The sequence below is a fragment of the Palaemon carinicauda genome, chromosome 41, assembly GCF_036898095.1.
Source record: "Palaemon carinicauda isolate YSFRI2023 chromosome 41, ASM3689809v2, whole genome shotgun sequence".
NCBI lineage: Eukaryota > Metazoa > Arthropoda > Malacostraca > Decapoda > Palaemonidae > Palaemon > Palaemon carinicauda.
In genome coordinates, this window is record NC_090765.1 from 56450085 (window position 1) to 56466785 (window position 16701).

The window sequence follows — 16701 nt, forward strand, 5'->3', positions numbered from 1 at the left end:
CTACTACTACTATTACTACAACTTGGCCGGGTTGTACGTCATTCATAAATGTGCGTAAATTTTGCCGTCTAATTACCATCGAAAGATTGTACCAAATCCGAAACATGGTTGATCTAATTGCCAAAGGAGTTTTTCAAGTTTATAGGAATACAGAAAGATGTCTATTCAACCTATTACGTACTATTTACCCTGGTAAGTGTAACGGGGCGATACCTCCCTTAACTGAGTATGTAAGGAAGGACATGGCGAGGAAATCTAGGTTAGGTGGTCTCCATTTTGCTCTGATATACAAAGGCTCCATTTAGGACTGTAAAAGCTTTCCTAATAATAAAAAAAAATCGGGGTGTATATAGCTTAGCGACCACCTGTATGTATTATTATGTCTAACCTAGAATACGGCAGTGTACAAGGGGGTCTGAGGGGGGGGGGGGTTTTTAGGTAAGTAGGTAAGGACACGGCTTGTAGGTTAGGTCAGGGGGGGAAAGTTTAGGTTAGTTGATGTCCATCTTTAATCAACGTGAGAAGAACTGGCCGCTGATATACAAAGGCTCCATTGGTGCATTGGGAACCTTTGTACTTATGATAGTTGCCTGCTGTATGTAGGATGACGGCCGAATAAGAATATGGCAATATAATGGCGGCCACTGGGGCGTTAAACCCCCGCCCCCTTGTTAAGTAAGTAGGTAAGGACATGGTGGATAAGATTAGGTTAGTTGGTGTTCATTTTCTACGCATGCGGGAGGAACCGGCTGCTGATATATAAAGGCTCCCTGTGTAGTTTTGTGGGACAGAATGTAAAACTACATTTTACATGATAAATAAACACAAGAACACCACCTAACCTAAGGTTCCCCAATTAACCTAACCTAGGAGCTGTACACTTACCTACAGGCAAGGGGGGCTACGTCCTTGTGGCCCCATCTTACACTATGGTATCTGTAGCTTACCGTCCCAATGAACTACACTCTAATGCATTTAATGGGGCACGCTTATATTTTTAATTTTAAAAATTTTAAGATTCCAAAATTTAGGACTGAAAAAAATCACATTAGAAAGGAAACAAACTCAAGAACACCACCTAACCTTAACCTACACAAGAACACCACTTAAACCAAGGCTCCCCCACCTAACCTAACCTAGGAGCCGTATCTTTACATTCTGGGTCTGGTGATTGCAGGGCTGATGTTCCCACTAGGCCTTCACAGTGGCTTTAGTCCCTTGTGAGATAAATTCATCCTAACTTTGTAACAACTGCTGGTTGCTTGGTGTTAATTTATTGTTAATTTATTGTGAGGACTGTACTGTGGGTAGCAAATAAAAGCATGAAAAGCACAGTACAGAGCTGCATACGTAGTTTTTTCAAAAGGGTTAACCAGTTTTTTAATTTTAGAAGCTTTAAAACTATTCCAGTCGAGTTGCATTTAATGTACAGTTTTGTTGTAATTTTGTTGGTAAACATTGTTAGCAATAAAAGGACATTAAGATGATGTTAAAAATTTCAGTATTTCCTCTATTTTTTTTCAGGTCTTCATCAAGATATTGGATGGGTTGGTTATGACATTCCTCATGATAAGGATTCAAATGCTTTGGAAAGAGACACTGAGAATTCTCTTCAGGAGAGTTTTTTATGGACCGCTCCAAGAGACCGGAGAAGTAGAGAACGAAGGTTGACCAGGAAGTTTGGTAGTGAAAAAGGCGTTAATAAGATGTATCCTGTTTTGAAATTGTTGACCTGTGACAATTGTGGTAATGCATATAAGCAAGGATATTTATGCCGTGAGTAATATATTATTATTTTTTTTTTTTAGATTTAAATACACGATATTTTAAAAGCCCTATTTCAGTTTACTTGTTTTAATCAAGTGCAAGCTACTATTTTACAAGAGCCAAGAATTTCTTTCCTTGGTGATACAGTAGTCCAATTACAGTAATACTAGAAGTGGTTAAATTGTTGGTGACTGGTGTCACATATAAGCATGCTTATGAGTTACCGTTCTTTTAAACTTAAATGCTATACTCAACTTTTTTTAATGAGACACATTCGCCCTGACTCGCAGCAGTGCCCTTTTAGCTCGGAAAAGTTTCCTTCTATCTGATTGGTCTGTATTATCTTGTCCAATCAATTAGCGAGCAGGAAACTCTTCCGAGCGAAAAGGGCACCCCTGCGAGTCGGTGCAAATCTGCCTCACTAAAAAGAATTGATTATAGTAGCTTATATTATATATTTAGGGAAGGACAATAAAGGTAATACAAGTGCTCTGATAAAATAAAGCATTCAAGTGTCAAGCATGGTATCATCCAATGAAGCAATCTTACTTGAAAATGAATACACAGTACAGCATTAGGCTTTCATGTTATTCACGCTCAAGAACAGTACCCCGACAAATTTCTGTGTCTGAAATATGGCTTGTATACCATTATCTCTAGAGATTTACAAACCATTATTAGTAGATGATATTGAAAATAAGTTAGAAAAAGAAAACAGGATGTTAAAGGTATTACTCACTACTGTTTTCTCTTTGTTTCAACAATCTTCTCTGTACAAGTATCGTGTATACTGTAGTCTGAAATTTGCTGCATTACAGTACAAAAATTTTCAATTAATCATAGAAAAAATGGTAATCATTGGTTTTACTTTAAGCCTATGATTGTATGTAACAGAAAGCATTCTCCTCCTTTGTTCTTGTTGAAAGATGCAGGAGTGTATTGTTTTGTTCGTGTAAAGCTCAACAAAGGAGCACATTGGTTTATGTCGCGCGAGTCTTCTCTTCTTACTTATCCTACGGGATTTTCCATTTGCGTTCCTTCTCTAGTAAAAGGTATACGAGTCTTTAAGCTTGTTTGCAGGGATACAAGTACAGTATTGTACTGAGAAAAGATGTTGGTTTATTGTTGATTATTTATGACCAACCTTTAGCAAAACTTTGTGTGGGTTCAGTTATTATTATTATTATTACTAGGTAAGCTACAACCCTAGTTGGAAAAGTGATGCTATAGTACCAAGGGCTCTAACAAGAAAAATAGCTCAGTGAGGAAAGGAAGTAAGAAAATCAACGGTATAAGTAATGAAAAATTAAGATAAAATATTTTAAAAACATTAACAACATTAAACAGATATTTCATATATAAACTGTAAAAGACTTAAGCCCCCAAAACACCCATCCTTAGCTCACAAGGGTGGTGAGGTTGTAGCGACCAAAGAAACTAGCTAGTTTGAGCGGGACTCGAGCCCCAGTCTGGCGTTCACCAGTCAGGGACATTATCACATCGGCCACCACAACCCTATTTGTTTAAACTGCTTATCTTTAATTTTAACACTAAGTTATCGGTAACTGTTGACAGGCAATTAATTCAATTCGTAAATCTTACTTCGGTAGAATAGACCATCAGTCCTTAAAATCACATTTTATATTTACTATGTATACCAAATCTGAATTAAACTTGGGAAGTGTCAACAGATAGTCACTTATGGAATAAGATATTAGGTATTATTGTAACAACATAATTATTACATTCAATTTGAACCAGATAAATTGGAATTAATAATATGCATATAATAATAAACAAAAAAGAGGAAAAGAAATACAGTACATGTATATATAAATCATACAAATAATTAAAGAAAATACTAACCTTCATATAAAAACCTTTATAAACACTGAAAACTACATCCTAAAACTTTTAAGAATTGTCACCCACTACCACATGGTGTCTGTGTATTTGAGAAAAATAGAAACATTGGGGAAAATTAACTGTCAGTATTGTATTTAAAAACAAACTGAATTTGTTGAAAACAAAAGCTTGAAGTATATCCTTGACCAACTAATCCTAAAAACACATTTTTTGGAAGCACTAAAGAAGTTTTGATGAATAAATTAAGACGAGGCTAAATAGGGTAACTTCTTGGTGGTTCTTGTGACACTGACTGACAGCCCTTTGTTAGAAACACAAGAAAAGAATTTGCTAGGCAACTCCTTGGTTATGATATAGAGATTCATGGATACATAAGTGGCAATAGAGTATTTTGCACTCGCTAGGTGGAGCCACAGTATCTCACCTATACACAATAAATTTTAATATGATATACCAATGTGAAGTTTTTGGTCTACACTTGTACATAAAAAGTAGACTGAAATATTGGCATTTACAAATACTACATGTGTAGTACCTATCAAATTTGTATCCATTAACCCTTTTACCCCCAGGCTATTTGGAAATTTCCAACCCTTAACCCCCAAGGGGTTATTGTTTTCCCAGCACATTTTGTAGTATATTTTTTTTAAATTGCTCTAACAGCCTTAATTTTTGTCATAGAGAGGTTAGGTTGGTCTCATTCTCTTGGAAAATGCCCGAATTTTCTCAAAAAATTATCAAAAATATGAAAAAAAAATTTCTATAGCTTTTTTTTTGCAAGGACGTACCGGTACATCCATGGGGGTAAAGGGATGGCTTTTGTGAAACGTACCAGTACGTCCTTTGGGGGTAAAAGCGTTAAGAACTAACATGGTACATAGCTATGTAATAACTGACATTTAGAAAAAAAATAATACAGCAAAGAACATATTTTTATTTTCAGCTCATTGCTACCAGAAAAACAAGGAGATAACAACAGCAATGCAAGAAAGCCAGAATGCAGTTCAAGGACTTTCTCCAGTAGAACATGAAATTTTGCCATTATTTAGTGGGGAAAAGGTTGATGCTGACGGCAAATTTTACAAGGTATGTTCTCTTAAATTGTATTCATTCTTTTTTTTTTTATATACTGTATCCCACTTGTGATTAGCCATGGTGTTAAGGGCATGTTAAAGTTTTACTCATATTAGTCTAACTAGGTCAGTTTGATATTAGGTAACAATCTATTCAAACTTTCTTTCGGACTAAATTTCCTTTGGTTAGTATATCTTGTTTTCCAATTGTTTTTACTTTGATAACATATTCTCCCCTTGTACTTATTGCATTCACCCACATTTTTAGCTTTTCAAGGGAATTCAACTTTTATATACAGTAATGCATCCAGCTTTTGTGAGTGCCAAGTGTCCCTAATTGGTTTCAAAATTTCACTTTTGCTTTGGTGGGAAAATTGATTTAAAATTTTTATTTGTTCATATATGAATGCAAATCATTCTTTCTTTGCTTATCTGGAATAGAATAATAGCGAAGGCTGGAATATAGCAGTTAAACTTTTTAACGAGGTGTAAACAACCAGTAGGGTAGTTACCCTGTCTACCCTTCCTGTTTACTCTAACCTCAAGTGAATTTTAGCCATTACAGAGAGAATTTGTTCTTCTGGCTGTGAATTTGGCAGTTCATGTTTTCCAGTAACATTTTTTTTCCTTCTAGCTGTGTACTTACTGTTTGCTTGCGATAATGCAAACATGTCCGGGATTCTTGTCTAAGATCTGTGAGTCACATATGAGGAACGTCGAGGTAGATCCTCGCAAGTTATGCTGGGCGTGGCAGGCCGTTTTTTCTGAAGTCTCGCCGTGTGAGGAATGTAGGGGGTTGCCATCCACCCAGTGGGTTTTGTTTAGCAGGAGGAAGGAGAGGAAGGCTAAAAAGGATTCTTCGCCTTTGGGGTCTGGTCTTCCTCGATGTCTGTGAAGTCCCGACCTGCTTCTTCTTTCCCCAGAACTCTCCCTTCCGTTTCTTTCCTGCCGTCTTCCCCAGTCAGACAGTTGAGTAAAAGCGATGGTTGTCTGACTTGGTTAACCTCTGGGGGAAGGAGGCTCCATCGCTTCCCCTAGCAAAGTGGCTGCCTCCTCCTCAAATTAGTAACAAAAATTCTTCCTCTCTTGATTTACAGAGGGTGGATGCCCTTTAACTGCTGTGTCCTTCACTTGGTATTTCAGGCTTGTCATCAGGGGAGGAATTTCATCGTTTTTTGGAAAAAAAATCGTCAGAACACTAACTCGATGCCATCTTCCTAACGGTGCGCCTGCTCCTACCAGCTCCTCCACAAGTCTTCACCCACCGGAGTCACCTCGTCGGTCAGACCCTGCAGCCTCAACCCTCCACTTCAGGTACAACCAGACCACTGGCTTGTGTTTCTACCCTAATAGGTTCTCAGTAAAGGTGCTGAAGACTCAGTCTATCCTTAAGAAGCAATTTCATCCTTTTCAATTCAGGCAAGGACAACATCACCCTTGAAAAAGGGGTAATGTAAGAGGAAGAATCACCATTTGAATCGCCAATCCCCCCATCTCGGACAAGTGGGGGATGCCTGCAGAGGCATTTGAGGAGGTGGCAATTGTTCGGTGCGAAGGACTGGACCATCCATGTCCTGCAATCCAGGTACTACCTCCCATTCATCAGCTTTCCCCATGCCCTTAATTCTTCCTCCAGTAACATCATTATCATGTGCAGAGGGCTCAGAAGAGCATCGTGCTCTCCAAAAGAAAGTCCAGATGATGATCGAGAAGGAAGCTCTTCAGAATGTCAACGACGAGAGCCTAGGTGTCTTCAGTCAACTTTCTTTTCGAGAAGGTGTCTGGAGGCTGGAGACTAGTTATCAACCGCTCAGCTCTGAACTTGAACTTCAAGATGGAGAGAGCATCTAGTCGTCCTAGCAGTTAGACTGGGGGATGTAAAGGTCACTCTGGATCTGAAAAAAGTCTACTTTCAAATCCCGATTCATCCGTTGTTCAGGAAGTTGCTGCATGTGGTAGTAGACAGAAAGCATACAAATATAAGGTCCTCTGCTTTGGCCTGTCGATGGACCCTTAGGTCTATGTGAAGGTCTTCAAACTGGTATCATCTTGAGCCCAAACTCATGGATTTTGTCTGCTACTGTACTTACTTGGACAACTGGCTGATCCTTGCAGACTCAGTAGATATTCTTGTGGACTATCAAAACAGGCTTCTCGAATAATGTCAGCATCTGGTGATTGTGATAAATCTGGAGAAGTCTGTCCTATCCCCAACGCAGCTACTAGTTTACCTGGAAATAGAGATATATTTGCACCGAGGGAAAGTCTTTCCATCGGAAGACAGAATTTCCTGACTACTTTGCACCGCCTTCCTTTTAATTCAACAACCTTCTCTTCCAACTCATTAATGGCATGTGTTGCTGGGACATTGAACATCAGTAGGGCGCATGGTTCCCGGGATTAAACTCCGTAATAGAAACCTGTAATGGGACCTGAAGACATCTTGGTTTCAGGATCGGGTTGATCCCCAGAGGTTGATCCAGGTAGGACCCCACTCCAGGGAAGACCTTCTCTGGTGGTTGGACCAATTAAACCTCAAGCAGGGGTTTCCATTGGCAGTATTCCCCCCGGAGTTCAGAAACTTCCATCTAAGGCTGGGGGCGCACCTCGACTATCAATTACGATCAGGAGAGTGGTCAGAACTAGATTGTCTCCAGCACATAAATTTTTGGGAGATGAACCAGTGAAGCTGGTTCTGATGAGCAAGAATACTATTATGGTGTCCTACATCTGCAAGGAGGCAGTCTCCCATCTGCTGTGCCAACTGACAATAGAGAGTCTACAGTGGCCGGAGGACAATGTGATCTCACTCTCAACCCAGTTCATCCCTGGCAGAAGAACAGAAGATATATCTTCAAGAGTTTTGACTTTTTGAGGTTCTCCAAGCATTGATCTGTTCAGCGCCTCACTCAATGCAAAACTTCTGATAAACTGTTCTCCAGACCCATACCTGGCAGCAACGTTTGAAGATGCCTTTTAACATCCATGGGACGGGCTAGACGTCTACGCTTTTCTGCCTTCCTGCCTATAGAGAAGAGTTTTCAACTGGGTAAGAGAAATGCCAAACCTTTCGTTGACCCTAGTAGCCCCGATGTGGCTGCACCGAGAGCAGTTTCCAGAACTCCTACAATAGCTAGTGGAGTTTCCCAGGGAACTTGCATACCTTCCACATCTGGTGAAGCAGCCTCTCACCAGGATTTTCCACAACGCAGTGTTGTACTTTCCCTGTGTTTTCATGGAGGTTAGCCAGCATCTCTGAGAGAAATTTTTCTTGGGAAACTATCCCGACAGATGTCTGTACTTCCAAAAATTCTCAGCATCAGTCTACCAATCCAAGTGGGCTGTCTTCTATGGTTGGTGCCTTGGGAGGAGTATCCATCCGCTCGAAGCCACTCTACCCTTCTCGCCTTGGCTTTTTCCAAGCGTGTTAGTGAACTACAGTACATGGGCTATCCTTTGACATTACCCATTCAAGCGGGTAGAGGGACATCTCTCTAGTTTTCATCCCTGAGTTTATTGTGAAAACTCCAAATACTGCTTCATTGGATCAAAGGTGCTCTTCTTTTCAGGTATCTAGTCTTTGAGAGGCAACTGATGATCCTGATCAGCTTTTACTGTGTCCTTTTATGGCATTAAGAAGCTATCTTAAATGCAACAGGATAAGCAGACTTTGACTAGAGAATTTGGTTGTAAGCACAGGGAAAACCAACAAGAATATTACGATGAATACCATCTCCTTTTGGTTAAGGGAAGTTATTTTCCGGCCCCTGGAATCCTCAGTAGCGGATTCTTGGGTCAAGGCCCACAACATTAGAGGCATTCAAATTCAAATTCTTTATTTCAGCTGTAGAGCCATATACAAAATATTACAATAAAATTAATAGTTATATACAAATATATTAGGAGTAAAACAAAAGGTCTAAACACAGAAAATGTGTTTAGACCACTCTTTAAAAACTAATGATTTTTTAAAACTATCACAAATTAAGTGGTTTTTTTAACTCTTTGCTCTCTGAAACAAACTTACAATACATTTTCTCACTAATTCATCAAATGTTGGTATCCCTAAAGAAACAAAGTGTCCACTTACTCTCGAAAACCTTTCTATTCCCATCAGGTATCTAAAAGAGTCATTGTAACATATCTTAAGTTTTCGTAGGGTTTCCTTTTTACGTATCACTGCCAGAAGCATACAATACAGGGAAGTACATTGCTACCTCCTCGGCCTTTAAGAAACTCTGTGTCAAAGGTTCTTAGGGTAGGGGTCTGGAAGAGACAGACCACCTTCACAGCCCATTACCTGTGGACTGCGACTCGCAGGACCATGGACACCTTTACACCAGGTCCTGAAGTCGTTGCTCAGCAGATGGTCTAGCATCCTTGGATCTTTAACAGGACCAGTATATGCAGATTGAGGGCTGAGGTTATGTCTTAGTGTAGGATGTAAGTGAAGAGTGTCTGGTATTCTTTTCCTTTCTCTCTTCCCCTCTCTTAAGGCACAGCATCGTAACTTTCACCAGCTGGAGGTAGGAAGCTCACTTGTTTTCAGTTACAGGTTGTTTCAAACTTTCTTGAGTCTTGTTTTCAACATTTCTTACAAGAGAAAATATGATGAACAAAGCAAACTTATTACTTCTTCATTAGCAATACAGTGTCCCTTTTAGTTCACCACAGCAAAGTTCAGCTCTAATCCTGCCTCACTCTGCTTGTACGGACCATAATTACCATCAACTTAATCTGGGTTCATGAGGTGTAAGATTTCAGGCTGTTGCATCTAATGCTAAGCCTTAGACTCGGGTTAGTTTCCAGCCAATTGGACCGGGGATTTTCTCCCTCCTAAGGACGAGTCTCCTTATAAGTAAAGAACAAATGGTTTGTATTCGCATAGGAACAAATGACAAATTTTGAAAGTAATTTGTGTTTTTCCTAACTACAAACTCATGTTCTTTACTCAATTTCCTCCCAACACCATCCTTGATAAGTTCCGGCTACAATTCAGTTGAGGTTAGAGGGAGCTAGAAGGGTGGCAGTAGCCACCCTTTGGCCATCAGGGTAACTACCCTGCCTGTTGTATACACTTCTTTAAAAAGTTTAACTGCTGTATGCCAGCCTTCACTGTTATTTTACTCCATATAAGTAAAGAAAGACTTGTATAGTTAGAAAAAATACAAATTACTCTTAAAATTTGTCATTTTTATTTTTTCAGGGGATGCAAATTGTAGAGGTTCCTAAGGATCGACCAAAGTGGTTTTCACGCAGACTCACTCAGAAATCAAATGTAAAGCCATCAGAAGATTCATCTTCCCTGAAAGAAAATAGTTCTTTAGGGTGATTTACCCTTTGGCCACCTGGAGTTACCCATGTTTATATTAATTGCATAGTTTTCTCTAGTTAACTCTGTCATTAAAATGTTATTTAGAAGTAATTTGTAAATAAAAAGAAAAGATATCAATGTTGTATGATATTTGTGCTATACACTAACAAATGATTTCCCTGAAGAAAAGAAAGATGCATACTATGAAGAACTGCAGAGTTTAATAAATGCAATCCCAGAGAGAGATATGAAAATTGTCATTGGTGACCTCAATGCTACAGTTGGAAGGAATAATTAAAGTATAAAGAATGTAATGTGTGTTGAGGGTCTTGGCAAAGTTGCAAATGAAAATGGAGTACATTTTATGTTTTTGTTCAACAAACAATCTTGTTATAGGGGGTACTTTTTTTCCAGCACAAGGACATCCACAAATATAAATGAACTTCACCATGTGGAAATTACAAAAATCCAACAGGTCACATAGCCATTAATAAAGAGAGAAGGAGGACTGAAAAATGTAAGAAATTTAGAGGGGCAGATATTGGCAGTGATCACCAGCTCCTCATTGCCACACTGAAAGTAAAACTGAAAGCACCCAACAGAAATGTAGATAGCATACCTAGGTTTGATACCGATTAAGCTTCTAGAAGATGAGCACTGGAAACTTTGCAATTGAATGTAGGAATTGATTTGCACTCTTAGCGACAATGCCAAGTATTCCAGTATTAATAGTGAGGTCAAAAGAAATATCAGGAATGATTGGAGAGAATATTTAGACAGGAAAACAGATGAGGCTGACAAAGTTATGAATTCAGGGAGTGGCTATAGTGTAAGAATTGCTCATAGCATTATTAATGAAATCTCTATGGTGGCAAAGAAAAAGCATATACCCATCAAAAAGAGATGGATCTGTTACAATAACAGAAGGTGAAGACAGGCAATGTTGGATGAACACTTTAGTGAGGTCATGAATAGGAGATATGAAGGGAATAATTTGATTGATATACTTGAAGCTGATGAAGACATTAATGTGTCCATGAATGAATTCAGTGTGATGGAAGTCAAAGCTGTCATTGAAAAATCAGAAGATGGAATAACTGTGAGATGATATTGGCCAAAAATTAAGTGACCCCCAGAATACTTACAAGATTATTTTGTAGAATAGGCATAACATGATAAATAGGAGCTAGGCGTGTTGCTGAAAATAGCAATTATAGTAGAACTGAATGATTGCAATAATTACAGAAACATCACACGTAAGTTGTCATGAAAATATATACCGTAGTATGCTCTTCTAAAGACGCTAGAGAGAAAGATTGACGAAAAGCAGAGATGGTCTCCTTCTATGCTTATTAACGCAAAGGCCCTCAGTTAGATTTCGCCAGAGAGAGTCTCTCTCTCTCTCTCTCTCTCTCTCTCTCTCTCTCTCTCTCTCTCTCTCTCTCTCTCTCTCTTATACATTATTATGATTAAAATGAATTAAAGTTTCATCATTACTATTATTATTATTATTTTTATTACTAGCTAAACTGCAACCCTATTTGCTAAAGCCAGATGCTGGAAGGACAAAGGGTCCTACAGGGGAAAATAGCCCATGGAGGAAAGTAAAGAAGCTGAATATGAGTAACAACGAATAATTAATGTAAAATATCCTAAGATCTGTAGCAAAGTTAAAATAGAGAATTAGGTTGTCAGCCTGTTTAACATAAAGATGTATTCTGTACACTACTTTTAAAATACTGTACTTTAGAGTTGTGTAATTTTACCATCCTTGTTGGAATGTCTCTTTCTGGTGTCCTTGTCTGGTAAAATTTTATAAGTTTTTTTAAGTTTTCTCACTTGTATAATAAACCTGCTTGCTCAAATAAGCCATCAGGAGTATTATAAGAATTCTTTATAGAAGTTAAGTGTAAGAAAATAAACGTTATTGGTTTTTTCAGGTGAGTCGCAAGAATCTTCATTTTCTATTCAAGCCATTTAAAGGAAGTTTGAAGTGTGACATATTTCTGCCTAATTAGGGTCTATTTTTTTTTCCAGTTAAACATTACCTAGTCGAACATTGGCCTGTTTTCTAGGAAATTTTGAAAAGAGAACGTAAGGCCTAGCTTTTTGTTAAGTGAAACAATTGAACTTATGGCCTATTTTCTAGGAAAGTTTGAAAACATTAAACGTAAGGCCTGTTTTTAGGGAAGGTTTGAAAACATTGAATGTAAGGCCTGTTTTCTAGATAAATTTGAAAGCATTGAACGTAAGGCCTGTTTTTAAGGAAAGTTTGAAAACATTGAACGTAAGGCCTGTTTTCTAGGAAAGTTTGAAAACCTTGAACGTAAGACTCATTTTCTAAGAAAGTTTGAAAGTATTGATCCATCCTGTAAAGATGTTCCGGTAAATATATACTTTAATTCCTAGCCAAATACATGAACCATATATTTTTCTTACTCGTTATCTTGTGTTTTATGCATTTCTGACCTTGATTATTGTGACAAACCACCCATTCATGAGTTTTTGGACCCCCTTATGTAAAGACAATTATGGGGGACCCCAGTGGGAAACCGGGGTTTTTAGGGTGGGGAAATATCATAAACGAGTGATTTGCAGCAATAATAATGGTCAGAAATGTAAAATAAGAACAAGATAACCAGTTGGAAAAATATATGGATCATGTAAGTGGCAGAAAATAGGCGAAACATGATTATCTAACACATTTGAGATTTGTAAAAGGGTACAGAACCTAACAAACCCACCTAACTTAACCTAGTAGTTCCCAGGTCACGACCCCCAGCCGGGGGCAAGCCCCGGACCCCCTTCCCGAGTCACAAACCTTCCCAGATCACAGCCCCTATCTGGGGCAATCCCCCGGACCCCCTTTCCAGGTCACAGACCATACCCGGGGGCCAAGCCCCCGGACCCCCTTCCCAGGTCACAGCCCCTAGCCGAGATAAGCCCCCAGACCCCTTCCCAGGTAACAAACCTTCCTAGATCACAGTCTCTAGCCGGGAGCAAGCCCCCAGCCCCCCCCCCCCCAGGTCACAGCCCCTAGCCGGAGCCAAGCCCCCGGACCCCCTTCCCAGGTCACAAACCTTCTCAGGTCATAGCCCCTAGCAGAGGGCAAGCCCCCAGACCCCCTACTGGGGGGAAAGCCCCCTGACCCGATAGTGGGGATAATCCCCCAGACCCCCTTCCCAGTTCACAAACCTTCCCAGGTCACAGCCCCTAGCTGGGGCAAGCCCCCGGACCCCCTTCCCATGTCACAAACCTTCCCAAGTCACAACCCCTAGCTGGGGGGGGGACACCCTTCCTGGGTCACAAACCTTCCCAGGTCACAGCCCCTAGCTGGGGGGACCCTTTCCCAGGTCAAAGCCCCTAGCCTGGGGCAAGCCCCCAGACCCCCTTCTTAGGTCAAAAACCTTCCCAGGTCACAGCCCCTGGCTGGGGGCAAGCCCCCGGACCACCTTCCCTGGTCACAAACCTTCCCAAGTCACAGCCCCAGGGTGGGGGGGACCCCCTTCCCAGGTCACAGCCCCTAACCGGGCCAAACCCCCGTACCCTTTTCCCACGTCACAGACCCTAGCCGGGGGAAAAGCCCCTGGACCCCCTTCCCAGGTCACAGCCCCTAGCCGGGGGCAAGCCCCTGGAACCCCTTCCCAGATCTTAGTCCCTAGCTGGGGGCAAGCCCCCGGACCCTCTTCCAAGGTCACAAACCTTCCCAAGTCACAGCCCCAGGCTGGGGCGGGGACCCCCTTCCCAGGTCGCAGACCCTAGGCGGGGGCAAGCACCCGGACCCTCTTCCCAGGTTATCTAGCCAGGGCCCCCCGACCCCATTCTCAGGTAACAAACCTTCCCAGGTCACAGCCCCTAGGCTGGGGCAAGCCCCCGGACCCCCTTCCCAGGTCACAGCCCCTAGCCGGGGGCAAGCCCCAGACCCCATTCCCAGGTCAAAAACCTTCCCAGGCCACAGCCCCTAGCTGGGGGGTAAGCCTCTAGACCCCCTTCCCAGGTCACAAACCTTCCCAAGTCGCAGCCCCTAGCTGCGGGGGACCCCCTTCCCAGGTCACAAACTTTCCCAGGTCACAGCCCCTAGCTGGGGGGACCGTTTCCAGGTCACAGCCCCTAGCCTGGGGCAAGCCCCCGGACCCCCTTCCCAGGTCACAGCCCCTAGACGGGGGACATGCCCCCAAACCCCCTTCCCAGGTTACAGCCCCTAGCTGGGGGCAAGCCCCCGACCCCCTTCCCAAGTCACAGCACCAGGCTGGGGGGGGACCCCCTTCCCAGGTCACAGCCCCTGGCTGGGGGGACCCCTTCCCAGGTCACAGCCCCTAGGCGGGGCAAACCCCCGGACCCCCTTCCGAGATCACAGACCCTAGCCGGCGGGCAAGCCCCTGGACCCCCTTCCCTGGTCACAGCCCCCGGAAGCCCTTCCCAGGTCACAGCCCCTAGCTGGGGATAATCCCCCAGACCCCCTTCCCAGTTCACAGCCCCTAGCTGGGGATAATCCACTAAACCCCCTTCCCAGGTCACTAAGACGAAATCACAATTCATAATTAAATCCTTACCTTCTTAAGTTTGGGAGGTCGAAGGCCGAGGGACTTCCGTTGACAAAGGGAGAACTGTCACTGACCCTATCACTTACGTAGACGTAGATGGGTGGGGGTACAGTTTGGCTGCCACCAGCTAAGACTGAGTAAGCTCTAACCTCGGTCTTTTGGCCTTTGAGGTAGAGGTCAAGGAAGAAGAATCTCTATTCGACTCCTCCCTCCTCCCACGAACATCTCCTACTGGGAGAATAGCCACTCCTGTCACTTGCCGCCAGGAGACTCCTTTAAGCAAGAGTGTCTTCTGCACACAGGGCAAAGGTAGTGATGATCCGTCTTTAATAGTGACCGGAACATAGTATAAATACAGCTGGGCTTGCTCAGACAAACCCATATGCTGCATCCTCAGAAAACAGTGCAGTCACACCTGAAATGAGAAAAAGAAAAAGTTATAACAACCATTGAACAGAAAATGGAGTACATCTGCTCTCTACTAAGGCCAAACCATAAGAAGTTAATTAGTGTGCAAGTGGTAGCAATAGTGTTCCCTGCTTCTGCCAGGAGGTTGGCTATCACCTCGATCAATTTTAATCGACTGGATACCAGTTCTCTTTGAATATATCTCCGAAGTTAAGAACGAGGTTTTGTAATTGTGGTTATGGCACACACCATCAGACAAAATCTAGAAAGGTACCCACTCAAAGGACCTATGCCAGTTGGTAATGCAAAGTTTTAGCTGGGCAAAACACAGTGGTGATCACTGCATACCTAATGACTGACCCATTTGTAACGTCAAGAAATAACAGGCTATCCCCTCGGGTGGGATTATTAAGGGATTTTGACGAAGGAAAAATCTATTTCTGGGTGAGGAACCTGTGTTGCCCAGTGAAATGCTCCTTAAAGCACCATTTCAAAGGTATAAATACTGCTAAATATACCAGAGAAAAAAGTTGCATGGAATGCTAGGAAAATATCCAGCTCGCTCACCCCTAAAGGGTGTCGGTACTAAAAATGGGGCGAGTGATACCACTACCAGAGATCCCTCTCCAATTATTATTATTATTATTATTACTACTTGCTAGGCTACAACCCTAGTTGGAAAAGCAGAATGCTATAAGCCCAGGGTCTCCAACAGGGAAAATAGCCCAGTAAGGAAAGGAAACAAGGAAAAATAAATTATCTTACGAACAGTAACAACGTTGAAATAAATATTTCTTAAACAAAACCAGAGGAAGAGAAATAAGATAGAAGTATGTACCCGAGTGTACCCTCAAGTAAGAGCACTCTAAGCCAAGACAGTGGATGGCCTGGAACTGTTGCTCAAGTACCTTTATGATTCTCACTGCTTATTATAGACCACAAGAAGACTGGTATCTTGCCTTGCTTGACCTAGTCGCAGATGTCCTGGGGCTACTGGAAGAAAGTACTGTAGCAGTTGCATGTCCTTAAGTTTCATGACTGATTGCACTACCTCAATTTTTATGGATGGAAAGGATTTTCTAAGGAAGAGGCTTGAGCTGTGTTACACCCACTGTAGTGAAATAACAACTGTAATTCCCTTTGTCAGTTGGGCAACGTTACAATCCTATTTCATGCTAATCTGCATAATGGGTCATATGCAGTTATTAATATTTTGGAACCATTACATTGTGATTATTACAAGCTTTCTTTTTTTTGATAAAACCAGGCAAAGAAAACTCAAAATTTTTGTATGTAGTTTATTTAGGATATGATAAATATTTAATTTTATCTTTTTTTTTCCTGAATATTAAATAGCATATCAGATTTGACAAATCCAGAAATGTAATAATACTGCATACAACCTCATAGTACGTACATAGAGATAACAGGAGAGAGAAAATATAGGTAGTTACAGTGAAAATGAAAACTATGGGTATAAAACACGTTTGTTCCTACACTTGATACCAACCCTCATTCTTTACTATAGGAGATATTCTAGCGCGAGCTCAAAAGTACAGCAGAAAAACCTTAACAAGGTCGTTAACACCGCTGCTCCTTTCTTTGATTGTGTTTTTTATTAATTCTGTTTCTTTTTTCTTTGTTAGATATGATGTCCTCTATTATGAGGAAGTGTCCTGGGGTTCCCCCAAAATCCTGTGGCACCTTTACGTCACCGCCGGAGGTGGAT

General features: G+C 41.5%; 2 protein-coding genes across 2 annotated transcripts in view; one reads left to right on the forward strand and one right to left on the reverse strand.

Annotated features, from left to right (window-relative positions):
* The window catches only part of qless (decaprenyl diphosphate synthase subunit 1 qless), a 70896-nt gene extending 66978 nt beyond the window's left edge, over positions 1 to 3918 (reverse strand). The window contains exon 1 of the mRNA XM_068364753.1: positions 3634 to 3918. Within this exon, the coding sequence (XP_068220854.1) occupies positions 3634 to 3639 (6 nt within the window). The 5' untranslated portion in view covers positions 3640 to 3918. The remainder of the gene's footprint in view (positions 1 to 3633) is intronic.
* mRpL32 (mitochondrial ribosomal protein L32) overlaps positions 1 to 10158 on the forward strand; it is a 10159-nt gene extending 1 nt beyond the window's left edge. Inside the window, exons 1-4 of the mRNA XM_068364754.1 lie at positions 1 to 192; positions 1525 to 1776; positions 4577 to 4719; positions 9913 to 10158. The exon at positions 1 to 192 is cut by the window's left edge and continues 1 nt beyond it. Of these exons, the coding sequence (XP_068220855.1) occupies positions 105 to 192; positions 1525 to 1776; positions 4577 to 4719; positions 9913 to 10038 (609 nt within the window). The 5' untranslated portion in view covers positions 1 to 104 and the 3' untranslated portion in view covers positions 10039 to 10158. The remainder of the gene's footprint in view (positions 193 to 1524; positions 1777 to 4576; positions 4720 to 9912) is intronic.
* Positions 10159 to 16701: the final 6543 nt, after the last annotated feature.